Below are 14,597 nucleotides of genomic sequence, written 5' to 3' on the forward strand. Positions count from 1 at the left end.
AAAAAAAAAAAAAAGTTAACAAATATATCATTTTTTTTTAAATAAAAAAAGTCTGCTGTCTTTTTTAAAAAGCAATCCTTAACTGTTCAGCCACAGCTTCACCAAAATCAGTGTCCCCCCACCTCTCCCAGGCGGTTTTTGGGGGGGTTGAAGGCTAAAACGGTGCCACCCCTGCAGCAGGGCTGGGGTGTGGGGCTCGTCCTTGCACGAGCTGGTGTGTCCCAGAGAGCTGAGGCAGGAAACAAGGCAAATGATTCAGTGATCCGCTACATTTGCAATCTTTAGTTTGTACAAATCTCATTTTTCTTTTTCTTTTTTTTTTCTTCCAGTTACTCCTCGAAGGCAAAAGAAAAAAAAAATAAAACCTCAAACAAAACAAAACAAAAAAAAAAAAAAAAAAAAAAAAAAAAAAAAAAATAAAAAAAACAAAAAAAAAAAAAAAAAAAAAAAACCCAAAAAAAAAAAAAAAAAAAAAAAAAAAAAAAAAAGGAAGAACACAAAGTTTGTACAAACCCAGGACACAGATTCCAAAAAGAATAATAATAATAATAATAACAACAACCAAAAGGAATTAAAGAGATAAATAAAGGACTGGTTACAGTTTCAGACCATAATTTAACAGGCACGGTCACCTTCCAAATAATGCTCCCACTAATGCAACGCTTCTGAAAGGACTTTGGGGGGAGATTAAAACAACAAAACCCAAGGAAAACGGTGATTAAAAGCTGCTCTTCTCCCCGAATAAATAATTTAAAGGATCTGTGCCGGCTCCCAGGCAGAGAGGAGCCCCTGGCTGGGTTGGCACCCTGGGGTGGGCAGGGGGTGCCCGGAGGGGTCGGGCTCGGCCCCAGCCCGGGGCCAGTGATTATCAGGGGCTGCTTTAAGGCTTCCAGCAGCACTTTGGGGCTGCTCCACGGATTTTTTAATTTTATTTTTCCTCTTTTTGTTTTTCTTTTAAGGCTCAAGGTTATTAAAAAATAAAGTGAAGTTCTCCTCCTGGCTGGTTTTGCTACGAGTTAGAAAAATAAAGCCTCTCCCATGCTGGTCCCTGCCCCAGTGCTGGGTTCCCAGGGCAGAACACGCTGGTTTAGTTTCATTTTTAGAGCAAAAAAAGACACTTCTCTATACAAAAATACCTCTGCAAGAAAACCTAGGGCTGCTCCACTAAGTGTCATTTTTTTTTAGCTGTTGGAAAAATAAGAGCATTTCCAAAAAACTCTAAAAAATAGGTATAAATCCCCTCAAATTGGTAACGAATCATACACAGTACATACTAAAAATATTTAAAATAGAGAATATTCCTCACAGAGGACTCTGAGTTTTCTCTTTTACCCCCCTTTTTTTTTCTTCTTTTTTTTTTATTTTTATTTTTTTAATCTTGCTTTTAATTACTGCTAAAAAAAAAAAAAAATCATTACAAAAGTCCAGAGAAGGAGCCAGCTGGGCGGGTTGGGTGGAAATCTCCTCTCCACGCTGGAAGAAGCAGAGTTCAAGTCCAGTCCTTGGCAAGTCTGCCCCAAATTTCGGGGCTGGGAGCGGGTCCTGGAGGATGCTGTAGTGCAGAAGGCTCGAGGCGCAGCTTCCACGTGAGCGTCTTTTTAATTATCATTTCAATTTCAGTCTGAGGCAACTCGTCCTCGCTGCTTTCGCGCATTTCTGACTTCTTTCAACATTTTCTCGTCGCTTTTTTGCCTTTTTCGGCGGTGCCCTCCTCTCCCTTAGGGCCGGGTGAGCTGCGTGTAGACGGGCTGCTCCCAGTGCTGCGGGCTGTGCGTCTGGGGGATGGAGGGCACCCCCGCCGTGTCGGCGATGGGGGTGTACATGGGGCGCTGCGTGGGGCTCATGTAGCTGAAGGTGGAGTAGAGCCCGCTGCCCTGCCCGGCGTGGCTGTAGTAGGAGCCCGAGGAGCCCTGGTGCTCGCCGTACTCGTACTGCGCGCGGCTGATGCTGGGGTAGGACGAGCTGTAGTGCTGCAGGTTGAAGGAGCTGTAGCTCAGCTGCTGCTGCTGCTGCTGCGGGGAGTGCTGCTGCTGCTCGCTGTAGTGGCTGGGGCTCAGCTGCTCCGTCTTGATGTGCGTCCTTTGCTGCTGCTGCTGCTGCGGGCCCTGCTCGGCGCTCAGCACCGGCGGCTGCTGCTGCTGCTGCTGCTTGGACATCCAGACGCCGGCGGCGCCGCTGATGCCGTAGGTGCCCGTGTAGGTGACCTGGCCGGGCTGGCCCGGGTGCCCGTTGGGCGGCAGGTACTGGTCGAACTCGTTGACGTCGAAGGTCTCGATGTTGGAGATGACGTCGCTGCTGAGCTCGCCGATGTCCACGTCGCGGAAGTCGATGTGCGGCGGCTGCCGGCCGCCCTCGCCCAGCGCGCGGCCCTCGCGCTTCAGGTCCTGCTTGCCGGGCTGAGGGTCCGTCTTGGGGGTGGTGGGTGGCGTGGGGGGACCCTGGGACTGGCCTGGGGGAGGAAGGAGAGGGAGAGGGTGAGGCTGTGGCAGGGGTGGCAGTGGTGAGTGGGGCACGCACATGTCCAGGTGTGAGGGACACGGAGCCCAGCCCCACGGGCAGCAGCCTGCTGTGCCCTCAAGACAGCTGCAGCAGGGTGGTTTTTTGGGTTTTAAAAGCACGGGTTCGTGTTTCTTATGAGCAAACAGGGGGAAGTGACTGCAGTGGGGCGATAATTTGCGTGCCCAGGCTCTGGGTACAGCTCGTGGGCAGTTCTCCCTCTTCTCACTCCATTCCCGGCTCTTTCCTTCCCCTCCCTTCACCCAACCCCACCTCCAGCCCGGTCTGGGCTGCAGCTTTGGGCAGCTGTGCCGTGCCCCCCCGCAGGCTCCGTGGGTACGTACCCGAGTGCTCCCCGGGCGAGTGCACCTCGCTGATGCTGGAGGAGGACTGCGGCGAGTCCGCCTGCAGCGCCTTGAAGATGGCGTTGGGGGAGATGTGGGTCTGCTCCGCGCCCTCCTCCTGCTCCGCCTGCCCGTTCTTCACCGACTTCCTCCGCCGGGGCTGGTACTTGTAGTCGGGGTGGTCCTTCTTGTGCTGCACCCGCAGCCGCTCGGCCTCCTCCACGAACGGGCGCTTCTCGCTCTCGTTCAGCAGCCTGGGGGGACACGGGGGGCGCGGGGTCACTTGTGGCTCGGGGGGGGCGCCGGGCAGTGACACCAGTGCCGATCCCTCCCTCGGATGCCCCCAAAGAGCGATGCAAAGCCCCCCACAACCTGAACTCTCTGTCCGGGACACTCGCTGGTTGTCACCCCCTCGTCCCCGGCGCTCTCTAGTTGTCACCCTCTTGTCCCCCAGATTCCTTCGGTGGCCAGACCAGAGCTGCAGGAGTCCAGCGGGGTCCAGCCCTCGCCCTTCCCCACCCTGTGGGCACATCTGGCTGTCCCCGGGCGCTTTGGGGACACCCCTGCCTGCCAGGGCCAGCTTTCCTCCCCCGTTTCAGCGCTGCAGGATCCCCCCGCCCGTGGCGCAGTCCCCGAGGACGCGGTGGCCCAGGTGACTCACTCGCCTCGTGTTTTCCTCCCCTCCCCGCCTGATTCTGGCACTCGGAGGCCACCCGGCCCTGCGCCACTCACCGCCGCCACCCACCCTCGCTCCGTCCCTCCCCGCATCGCCCCGCGCTCCCTCCGGCCCGGCCCGAGCTGATGCAATCCCCAAAATCCATCATTTCCTCCGCACCGGCAGCGCAAACAAACAACGGCCGGGGCAGCCCGGGGGGCTCCGCACGGTCCCCCCGCCCCGGGCACCGCTCCGGGATCAGAAACCACTTCCAACACCACAAAGCGAACGACTTTCCCTGCTTTCCCCCTCCTATCCCGGCTTCTCCTCGACCTAACAAGTTTTGCACTCCGCAGAAGTTTTCCCAGCGCGTTTCCAACATCCTCTGGCTGGGCGCAGCGCGCTCCGCATCCCCCGGTCCCCGCGGGCATCCCGGCCCCGCACTCACCTCCAGAGCTTGCCCAGGGTCTTGCTGAGCTCGGCGTTGTGCAGATGCGGGTATTGATCCGCCAGCTTCCTGCGGGCCGCCTGCGCCCACACCATGAAGGCGTTCATGGGTCTCTTGACGTGCGGCTTGTTCTTGCTGGAGCCGTTCACCCGCACCGGCATCGGCACCAGGGTCCAGTCGTAGCCCTTCAGCACCTGGCTCACCGCCTCCCGGATGCACACCGGGAACTTGTCCTCGTCGTTCTCCTTCTTCAGGTCCGGGTCGCCCTTGGGGAAGGTGTTCTCCTGGGGTCTGGTGTTCTCCGTGTCCGAGCCGGATCCGGAGGGGCAGGGGGACCCGGCGGAGTCATCCGACATGGTGGGGCTGGGGGCGTCGGAGATACATTTGTCCTGTTCTTCTGTCATTTTCATGAAAGGGTCGAGGAGATTCATGCGAGAAAGTGGCCGAGGGGGAACAGGGGGCGAAAAAAATTTAATAATAAAAAAAAAATTAAAAAGGCGCTAAGGGACAGGGATGGGATAAAAAAGTAAAAACTCGGAGAAACAAAGTCTCCACCGGCTGCGCAGAGAGGGGGAAGAACAGCGAGAAGTTCGCAAAAAACTTTTTATTACTTCTCCTCAGCACAAAAACGCTAAACAAAAAAATTACAAAAAACAAGAAAACCAAAAAACTCCGAAACGAGGAAAGGGAAAAAAAACTTTGGCGCGCGCCGGGCCGGGCGCGCCCCCCGAACCCCCCCGGTACCGCGGGGACGGAGCTGCGGGTGGCCGGCCCCAGAGACCCCAAAATCGCTGCTGCGCTTTGGCTTTTTCTACTTTTTAAACTTTTTTTTTTTTCTATTTTTTTTCCTTTTTGGAGGGGGTGTCCGGCGCGTCCCTCCGCCCACCCCGCGCTGCGACATCCGCGCATTCCCCGGTTATTCCTCTTTCTATCTGTATCCCCCATCCCGGTGGCCCCGGCGCGGCTTTCCCTGCGCGCCGGACCGGGCTGCGGGACCCTCATCCCGCTTCCCCATCCCGGTTGCCAATTCCGCTTCCTAATCCCGGTTCCTCATCCTTGTTCCTCATCCCGGTTCCCCATCCCGGTTCTCCATCCCGATCCCGGATCCCGGTTCCCTATCCTGGTTTCCAATTCCGTTTCCTAATCCCGGTTTCTCATCCCGGTTCCCCATCCCGGTCCTTCATCCCGATCCCGCATCCCGGTTCCCAATCCCGGTTCTTCATCCCGATCCCGCATCCCGGTTCCCAATCCCGGTTCCGCATCCCGGTTCCTCATCACAATCCCGGAATCCCGGTTCCCAATCAAGGTTCCCCATCCCGGTCCCGCATCCCGGCCTGGAGCCGTGCCCGGGGAAGGAGCGGCCTCTTCCCTCCCCCTCTGCACAGAAATCAAAGTTTTGCCGAGCTGATCAAGTCTCGAAAGGCAAGGCCGGGAGCTGCCGGGGTTATCTGTGGATAACTGCAGATATTTCCCTTTACAGAAACACTCCGGCTTTACAGGAATCCCCCGTCTGGAGCCGCGAGCGGCTCTCCCGTGCGGGTCCCAGTGAAATCAGGGCTGGCACTGCAATCCCCGTCCAGGTGGGGAATAGAACACATCCCGGCTTTTCAGGCTCCAGGAGAAGGGTTTGGTGGGAGCTGCCCAAAAAGCTGCGCCCCTTCCCACCTCCCTCCTTCTCCCCGCGCTCCTCAGCGCCTTTCGGGGGCAGAAACCTCCGAGCTCTGCTCCTTTCCCAAGGACCGGAGCCCAGAATTTTTCACTGCAACTCGAGCGTTAAAGTTGGGGCTTTCTGGAAGCCGCTTTCATTTGCTGCTTTTCATTTGCAGCCTTTGTGCGGCCGGACAATCCTCGGGGCAGCGGCCGCCGCCGTGCCCTGTCGCGATTGTCGTCGTTACCCTGACCAGGGGGGGTTCAAGGTATTGGAAAGGGCATGTGAAAAAAAAAAAAATTAAAAAAATATTATGTATAAAATTTAAAAAGAAAAAGGACAAGGCAGCGGGGAAGGAGCTGGGGATAAACGCACTCGAAACCCTCTCCTTGGTAGGTTTTAGTTTTTCCTGAGGTTCTGGTGATGATTTTGGGTTGTTGGTTTTTTTTTTTTTTCTTGCAAACTTTTTTGGGAAGTAGTTTTGCTCTGGGTGAGTTTAAAGGTAAGTGGCTGTGCTCTGTCCCAGAGCCTTTGTCTGCAGGAACAGGGGCACTGCGAGCAGAGCGGGGCTTTTCTCCAGGGGAATTTGGGGGTTTTTTATTCCTGAAACACCGAGGATGCTTTTCCCAGAGTTGTATGTCTTTCCTTTGCTAAATATCCAATATTATTATATTATATCTCCCCCCAGGAGAGGGCCACTGAATTTTGTGTTGTTATTTGCGGTGATAAAGGCAAACTTGCTGCAAATATTACAGGTGACAATTTGGATTCTTTTCCCTGGGTAATCCCAGCTCTAGGATGGTGCATGCTGGAGTTTAGCTCCCCAAATCTCTGTTAATAAATATATTTATTTCCGAACATGAAAGCAAACGCAGGCAGGAGATTGTTCTGATCTCAGCTGGAGCCAAAATCTGAACAAAATGTACCTGGAGAGGAGCAAAACCTGGTGACAACAGATTGTCCCCTGGCCCTGCTGCTGATTGGCAGAAACAGCACTGGGACAATTGGGGAGGGTCATGGATTGAATGGAAAGGGTCAGAATTAGGACATTTTTCATCCTGCAGATCCATCTGCTGGAAGGGGCTCTGCCTTCCCTGCGAGGCTGCTCGGGGCGAGGCGAGGGGCTTGACAAGTTTGAACAATAAACAAAAGCGAAAGGGGAAGGAGCTCTGCAGTTATTGTGTGTGATTTGATAATTTCTGGCTTATTATTTTTAATTATTGCTCGATGGACTATTTGGACAAGGTGGACAAGCTGATTAATCACAGCCGGGTGGAAGCTGCCTCTAAAAGCTGCTGCTGCTTTCCCGTCAGGGTGGAAGTTTTCCTTTCCTTTTTTTTCTGGAATTAACATTGTTTTATCCAAAGTGGCCAGCTCAGGGAGCAGGGAAGGTTTTTAGTGAGGATTAAAGCCCCTGTCTGATGGGTTTTTCCTGCTCCTTGTGCTAAATCAAATCCCTGTTTTTAGGGAATAACCTTTCAAAGCGTTAGTGCGGGGAGTGGAGGAGACGGGAATTTTGGGAGTGGGGGGTGGATTTGGGGAGGCTTTTCTGTCCAAATTTAAAATAGGGCTGTGCTTCAGATGAGTCGTGCTTCAGAAATTGTTTCATGGATTTTTGGGGGAGCCCCTTTGATGCTGGGGAGCTTCAGGCTCTGCTTCGACCTCTGGGATTTGGGATTGGTGTTGGGAAGGTTTGGTCTCTGCTCCAACCCCTGGGATTTGGGATTGGTGTTGGGAAGGTTCAGGCTCTGCTCTGACCCCTGGGATTTGGGATTGGTTTTGGGAAGGTTCAGGCTCTACTCTGACCCTGGATTGGGATTGGTGTTGGGAAGGCTTGGGCTCTGCTCAGACCCCCGGGATTTGGGATTGGTGTTGGGAAGGTTCAGGCTCTGCTCAGGATTTGGGATCGTTGTTGAGAAGATTCAAGCTCTGCTCCAACCCTCAGGATTTGGGATTGGTGTTGGGAAGGTTTGGTCTCTGCTCTGACCCCTGGATCTGGGATTGGTGTTGGGAATGTTTCCCCAGGGATGCTGGGATGTCACCGTGTCCCCTCTGAGCCCCCTCGGGCCAGGGGTGCCTCTGCCCTGCCCCCACCCCCAGGGGGTCAGAAATCCAAGGAGAAGCTGCAGATCCTGGGAAACATTCCCTGATCCTGGTGGGAGCTTTGGGGTGTGAAGGAATTCCCTAAAACCAGAGGCGTTCCTGCGGCAGAATCTGAATTTTGATATCAAAACTGGATTGATTATTGATCCACGGCCCAAAATGTGAAATTCCAGGTGTGATTGTGCCTTTGGATTTATCCAGGAATGTTTGCTCCAGCGTTTTCGGAGGGAGGTTTTGGCAGGGCTGGTGCAGCTCTGTTAATTGCAGCTTAATTAATGTAAAAATTAAAAATCCCCCTCCTCACCTGTGATATTTTATCAAATCCAAGAGCAAGGCTGCATCCCACAGAAATATTCCCACATTTTGTTTTTTCTCTCTCTGCTGGCAGCAGGGAAAGCTCAGCCTGTCCTTGGTTTTCCCTGAAATTTCAGCTTTTCCCCGATTTTCCCCTTTTCTCAGCCAGGGAATCCCACATTGTGCCATTCCAGGTGTAAAATGTCACAGATTTCCCTCCCATCCCAAATATTCCTGGTGCAGGGATGGAATTTGTGCTCTGGGTTTTGGGGGGAGCATCCATGGATCCAGTGCATGGGGTTGGTGTGGAGCTCCTGATCCCACTTCCAGCTGATCCAGGAGATAAAAGAGATCAGGAGCAGGAGCTGAGGGGGGACAGCCTTGGGCCTTTAGATGGAAATTCATTCCTTAAAGAATTACCTTTAAATTTGGAATTTCAGCTCAAAATTCTTTTGGATCAGATTAATTTTGTAAATTCAGCTCAGAATTCCTTGGGATTTTATTCATTTTGTAAACTTAGCAGAGAATTCCTTGGGATTTTAATTCATTTTGTAAATTCAGCTCAGAATTCCTTGGGATTGGATGAGTTTTATAAATTCAGCTCAGAATTCCTCGAGATTTTATTCACTTCATAAATTCAGCTCAGAAATCCTTGGGACTGGATTAATTTTTAAAATTCAGCTCAGAATTCTTTGGGACTGGATTAATTTTGTAAATTCAGCTGAGAATTCTTTGGGATTTTACTCACTTTGTAAATTCAGCTGAAAATTCCTTGGGATTGGATTAATTTTTAAAATTCAGCTCAGAATTCATCGAGATTTTATTCACTTTGTAAATTCAGCTCAGAATTCCTTGGCACTGGACTAATTTTTAAAATTCAGCTGAAAATTCCTTGGGATTTTATCCACTTTGTAAATCCAGCTGAGAATTCCTTGGGATTTTATGGATTTTTAAAGCTCTGTTTCTCTGGCCTCCCAGGACAAGAATCAGCCCTGCTGCACCTTGAGCTGGAGACAGCAGGGTGTGATTTAAGCTTGGCAAATCCTGGGAATGCCTGCAAAAACAGGAGAGAACAGGAATTTCCCCCTTCTTTTTGAATATATAAAATAGCAGCCTGAAGAGTCCAAAATCCATTTTTAATTTACGCTTAAAAACACCACCGGGAGGGACTCGCTCTGGGCAGGAAATTCTGGAATTTTGGGGGAATAATCCCAGCCCTGGGGTGAAATGATCCCGATTATTTCCGAGCTGGCTGCTCCCACAGCAGCCCCTGGAATAGTGGGATTCATTTCCCACTTCCAAAATCATCCCAAAAAGGCAAAACTGGGGAGAAATCAGGATTAGGGTGAGACTGGAGGCAGCAGGAAAGGAATTGGGAGCAGGAAAAAGCTATTTGCCCCTGGAAAAAAAGGTAGGGAAGGGCTAAAAAGAGGAGAATCAGAGGAAAAAGAGAGGAAAAATTGGGATTTTTAGTTTTACTGACAGAAATCCAGGTGCTGATGGGCAGCTCCAAGTTTGGGGTGGAAAATCTGGAATCTGGGTGGGTTTATTCCCATTCCCAGCAGGGAGCTGGGAGCTCAGAGCATTCCCTGGCTCCACCTTGGAAAACAGAAATAATTCCCTTTTTCTGCTCCTTCTCCTACAGCAGGAAACCTCCGGGCACAGCCTTGGACGTCACAAATGCTCCTGGGATTTCTTTTTATTTTATTCCTGGAGATTAAAAGGATTAATCTGGAGATTTAGGGAAGGGGGAATATTTATTTATTGATTTATTTTACCATTCCATTATTTATTTTTTTCTTTCACTATTTATTTCTTTGCTCCAGGATTTTTGGCTCCAAACTCTCGCAAACTTTGCCTACATGGAAAATTTATCCCTCTCATGGAAATCTCCTCCCCAAAGTGTTCCCTCCCTTCCCAAAGAGTTTTCTCCTAGAGGAAAAAAATAGAGAATTATTATGAATTTATTCTTTTTTTCCCCACCCAAAATGCAGCTTGAAATTCTGGAAAAACCAATCCAAGCCATGAGGAAACTCCAGGAATGAGGACAAAAGAGGGAATTTTCATTCCTAACAATCAGAGCTGCCCAGAAAAGGGAAAATTCCCTGCAGGGAATGCTGGTGGCACAGCATCCCCATAATTTCCCACCTGTATTAATCCATTTGTCCTTGGAAATGAGTGATGGGGAGAAAAGGAAAAAATCCCTGCAGGGAATGCTGCTAGTGAGGGATCACCAGAATTTTCTACCTATTTGAATCAATTTGTTCTTAAAAATCAGGGATACAGAGAAAAGGGAAAATGCTCTGCAGGGAATGCTGGAAATGAGTGATAGGGAGAAAAGGAAAAATATCCTGGTGGGATTTTTTCCCCTTAGAAATGGAGAAAAGGAATAATTCCCTGCAGGGATTGCTGGTGGCACAGGATCACCATCCCAATTTACCTACTTTTCTTAAAGTAGGTAATTTTCTTTTACAAATTTTCTTAAATAAATGAGGGATACAGAGAAGAGGGGAAATGTCCTGCAGGGAATGCTGGTGGCACCATAATTTCTTCCTTTTTAAATCAATTTTTTCTAAGAAATCAGGGATACCCCATCAATGTCACTGAGTGGTCACTGTGAAATCTCTCTCAGCGAGGTGCAAGAGAATTTAAATTTCTTCACAAGCTACAAAACCTTCTTTAAAATTAAAGAAAAAAAAATCCCACCCCAAATTTAAACTCCTGATGGATTCTAATTTTTAATCTCTTTCTTTTTTTATCCCTCCATTTTTACCCTCTATTTTTATTCCTCTGTTTTTTATCTCTCCGTTTTTCCCTCTGTTCTTTATCACTCTATTTTATCCCTCAATTTTTTATGCCTCTATTTCTTCCCTCTGTTTTTTTATCCCTCTATTTTTACCCCTCCATTCTCCCCTCTATTTTATGCCTGTTTTATCTCTCCATTTGTTATCCCTCTATTTTGCACCCCTCTATTGTTCCCCTCTATTTTTTCCCTCTATTTTTACCCCTCTATATTATCGCTCTATTTTTCATCCCTCTATTTTTCCCTCTATTTTTTACCCCTCTATTTTACCCCTCTGTTTTACCCCTTTATTTTATCCCTCCATTTTTACCCCTCTATTTTACCCCTTTATTTTATCCCTCCATTTTTACCCCTCCATTTTTACCCCTCTATTTTATTCCTCTATTTTTTATGCCTCTATTTTATTCCTCCATTTTTTACCCCTGTATTTTATCTCTCTATGTTATCCCTCTATTTTTTATCCCTCCATTTTTTACCCCTTCATTTTCCCCCTCCATTTTCCCCCCTCTATTTTTCCCCCTCTATTTTCCCCTCTATGTTTTCCCCTCTATTTTCCCCCTCTATTTTTCCCCCTCTATTTTATCCCTCTATTTTCCCCCTCTATTTTTTCCCCTCCATTTCCCCCCCTCTATTTTATCCCTCTATTTTACCCCCAGCCAGCAGCGTGGCGCTCAATTCCAATTCCGTGCCCGATTCCCGCTCCCATCCCGCGAAATCAACGGCAGCAATTTCAAACCAGCCCCTCTCTGTTTTCCGAGCAATAGTTCAAATTACAGAGCCCAGCAGCAGCTTTACAAGAAAATCACCCAGACCTGGGCAAAGGGAATAAAACTGCCATTCTCTCTACCTGTTTGTGCAGCTCCTGCCCAACGCAGGCTGTTTATTTGGAGAAGGAAAGTTGTGGAAATCTCCTTGGAGGGTGTAATGTGGCCAGCACGTGTTGCTGGGAGCTACCTGAAGTCTGGGCCCTAATGGCTTGCAGATGTCCCTGGGTCACCCATTTCCTCTGCCCGCTCCTCAAATTCGAGCGAGAGATTCGAATGAATTAAAAAAAAAAAAAAAAAAAAAGAAATAAAAGAAAAAGGGGGTGTTTGGGCAGGGAAAGGAGGGGGTTTTGGACTTCTGGAACTTGTAAAATTGTTTGTTTGGGTTGTTTCCAGCTGCTGGCCCCGCAGTGGGTTGGAAATTGGAGCTGCCAGCTCCACGGAGGGGTGGGGGGGAGGATGATTTATTTGAAAAATAGAGAAATCTGCGCCGGGATCCCTCGCAGTTTGCTCAGGGTGGGGAGTTTATTTACACGGGGATTATTTATGTAAAAAACCCCGCAGTTTGCTCTGCTGAGCAATAAACAGGGATTTGTTGGAGGTGTATATACATAGATTTAAAGCCAGGCTCACGTAGGCAGGCCTAGAGCTGGGCCTGGCTGCCCCTGCCCCGTGCCAAGGGCAGGACGCAGTGCCCAGGCTCTCTGTAAATCCTTTATTGCACACAGACCATCAGTTTGAAGCCATGGCTCAGAGTTTAGCTCATTTGTGGTGGTTTGTGTTTGATTGATCCCCGGGGTTGTGGCAGTGGGAAGGGGCTGAGACCCCTCCTGTCCCCGATGCCACCGCGGGGGTGCTGAACCCGCCACGCTCTGGGCTTGCTCTGCTCCAGTTTGGGAACTTTTGGAGATTTTGGAGACGGACAAGAGGATAAAAACCCAGAAATGAGGAGGGCAGGGAGTGCTGGATTTTCTGTGTTCGTCTCTCCTACCTGTGACAGATTAGAAATATGCTCTGGCCATTTAGCTTGGCAAAAAGCAGATTTTTTTTTAATTTTTTTTTTTTTTTTGCTGAAAAAAACTCATCCTGCTGCTAAGTGGGAAAAGTTTATTCTGAGCATAACACCCTCCAGCTCTCGTGTTTTTTCTTCCCCCCCGCCCCAAGAAATGTTTGCTAGGTCTTAATAATAACACAGAAAGTCTCCGACTGCCTGAAAGACTATCACTGAATTTTCTGCAGGGAAAATCCGATTATAAACAGGGCCGTGAATGGTTCAAATGCACCTTGGCGTGGAGTTTAATTTGCTGTCAGGCTCCGACCTCTCTTCTTCATAATCCTGGGCTCCTACACAACATCCAAACCCATTTTGGACTGGGAAGAACGGGAGGAAAACAACAAAAAAAAATCCCAAAATCCCGGTGACATCCCCGCAGCCCTCGGGGGGACAAAGCACATCCCCCGGCTTCATTTTTAACACCCAATTCCCAAAGCTGCGCTCGACAAATTCGGGTTCGAGCTCTGCCGGCCGCACTCCTCCGAAATAAAGCCGGGCTTAAGGGGGATGTTTGAGCGGAGCTTAAAGGAAAGAAGCGTCGGGAGAACGTACCTGGGTGCGGAGCGCGGCTGGAGGCTTAGTCCCGGCTTTAAGCGCGGCTTTTGCAGCCGCTGGAGAGAGATTTAGCGGGAATTCAGGGGCTAAGGACAGGGAGATGGTTTTGGGAGAGGAGCTTTTAACCAGGTGCTCGCTGATCCCCCCCAGGCTGCGCTCAGGGAGTTAAAATTCACCCAAATATTGATGGCAGTTCCCTCCGCTGCCAGCTCTTATCGGAGCGGGGCTTTGGCAGGGCCTGAAAGGAGGTATTGTTACCTGACAGGGGAAAAAAGAGGAGAAAAAGGAGAAAAAAACCCGGCAGAAGTTGAGAAACAAAGGAGGATTTTGGGATCAGCTCCCGGCTCTGGCAGCCCTGGGATGGGACCGTCCCCGGGGCCTGGCACAGGGGAATGTTTGCTCTTCACAGAACACTTTGGGCTGGTTTTGAAAATCTCGGAGGCTTCTGAGATCACCAGAATTTTCTACTTATTTGAAACAATTTTTTCTTAAAAATCCAGGATACAGAGAAAAGGGAAAATGCTCTGCAGGGAATGCTGGAGACACGGGATCACCGTCATAATTTACACATCTTTATCTCTTTTTTTTTTCTTATAAATGAGTGACAGGGAGAAAAGGAAAAATATCCTGGTGGGAATTTTTTCCTTAGAAATTAGTGATGTGGAGTTTTGTGTGCCTGAGCTCAGTCCAGGCAGGGTTTGGGGATGGCTTTGGGTTTGTGCGAGATGGATCTGACCTGTGTCCTCCTGCTCCAATTCCAGCCAAATTCCACACACAGGATGTTGAAGGGATCCATTTTTCTGGTAATTTGTGGAGATTTGGTAAAACCCTGCTGAGAAAGAGAACAACCACGTGCACTCCCCTGTCCCAGACCCCAGAGAATCCCCAGGCCCAGAGGATTATCCACGGGAAAGCAGGATCCTGTTTCCTTCTGCACATGCAGCTCCTCGTGGGCTTTTATTTCATTATTCCCTTATCTGTCACCTTATCATTTGTCCTCAATTGGCTCCAAGACTGAAGAGAATCAGATATTTTATCCTTTGGCATCAAATGCTCCAGGTTTGGTGTCCAGACCAAGTGGTTTCCAAGAGGTTCCAGCCTGAACAACAACCCCAGAAAAGGTGACAAATCTGAGCTCTCCCCAGTGACCCGAAACTCCACAGCAACACCCACATTTTTTCTGTATGACTGGGGCACGAGGGATATATTTGGGGACAGGGAAAACGAAATAGAAATCCCCCAGAGAGAATCCAATCCTGTCCTACTGGTCTGGCAGCTTCTGGGAGAGAAAAACCAGGAGGACAACGGGGTGACCATGGAGTGCCCTTGTGTGGGAAGAGGCCTCTCTGCCTGGGAAGGCTCTCCTGGTAAATTTTGGCTCTTTTGGGGCTGTTTTAGGGGGATCTGGTGGCTTGGGCTGAGGAAGCTCCGTC

At 49.7% G+C, this 14,597-nt stretch overlaps 1 protein-coding gene across 1 annotated transcript; it reads right to left on the minus strand.

Annotated features, from left to right (window-relative positions):
* Positions 1–447: 447 nt before the first annotated feature.
* Positions 448–4,642, minus strand: SOX9 (SRY-box transcription factor 9). Its single transcript, XM_041485857.1, has 3 exons — positions 3,944–4,642; positions 2,841–3,094; positions 448–2,449 (listed from the first exon to the last, which is right to left on the minus strand). The coding sequence occupies exons 1-3, from the start codon at positions 4,372–4,374 to the stop codon at positions 1,719–1,721; spliced, it is 1,416 nt and encodes a 471-aa protein (XP_041341791.1). The 5' UTR covers positions 4,375–4,642; the 3' UTR covers positions 448–1,718.
* Between the last annotated feature and the right edge of the window lie 9,955 nt (positions 4,643–14,597).

The sequence above is a fragment of the Pyrgilauda ruficollis genome, unplaced genomic scaffold (assembly GCF_017590135.1).
Source record: "Pyrgilauda ruficollis isolate IOZ18807 unplaced genomic scaffold, ASM1759013v1 scaffold72, whole genome shotgun sequence".
NCBI lineage: Eukaryota > Metazoa > Chordata > Aves > Passeriformes > Passeridae > Pyrgilauda > Pyrgilauda ruficollis.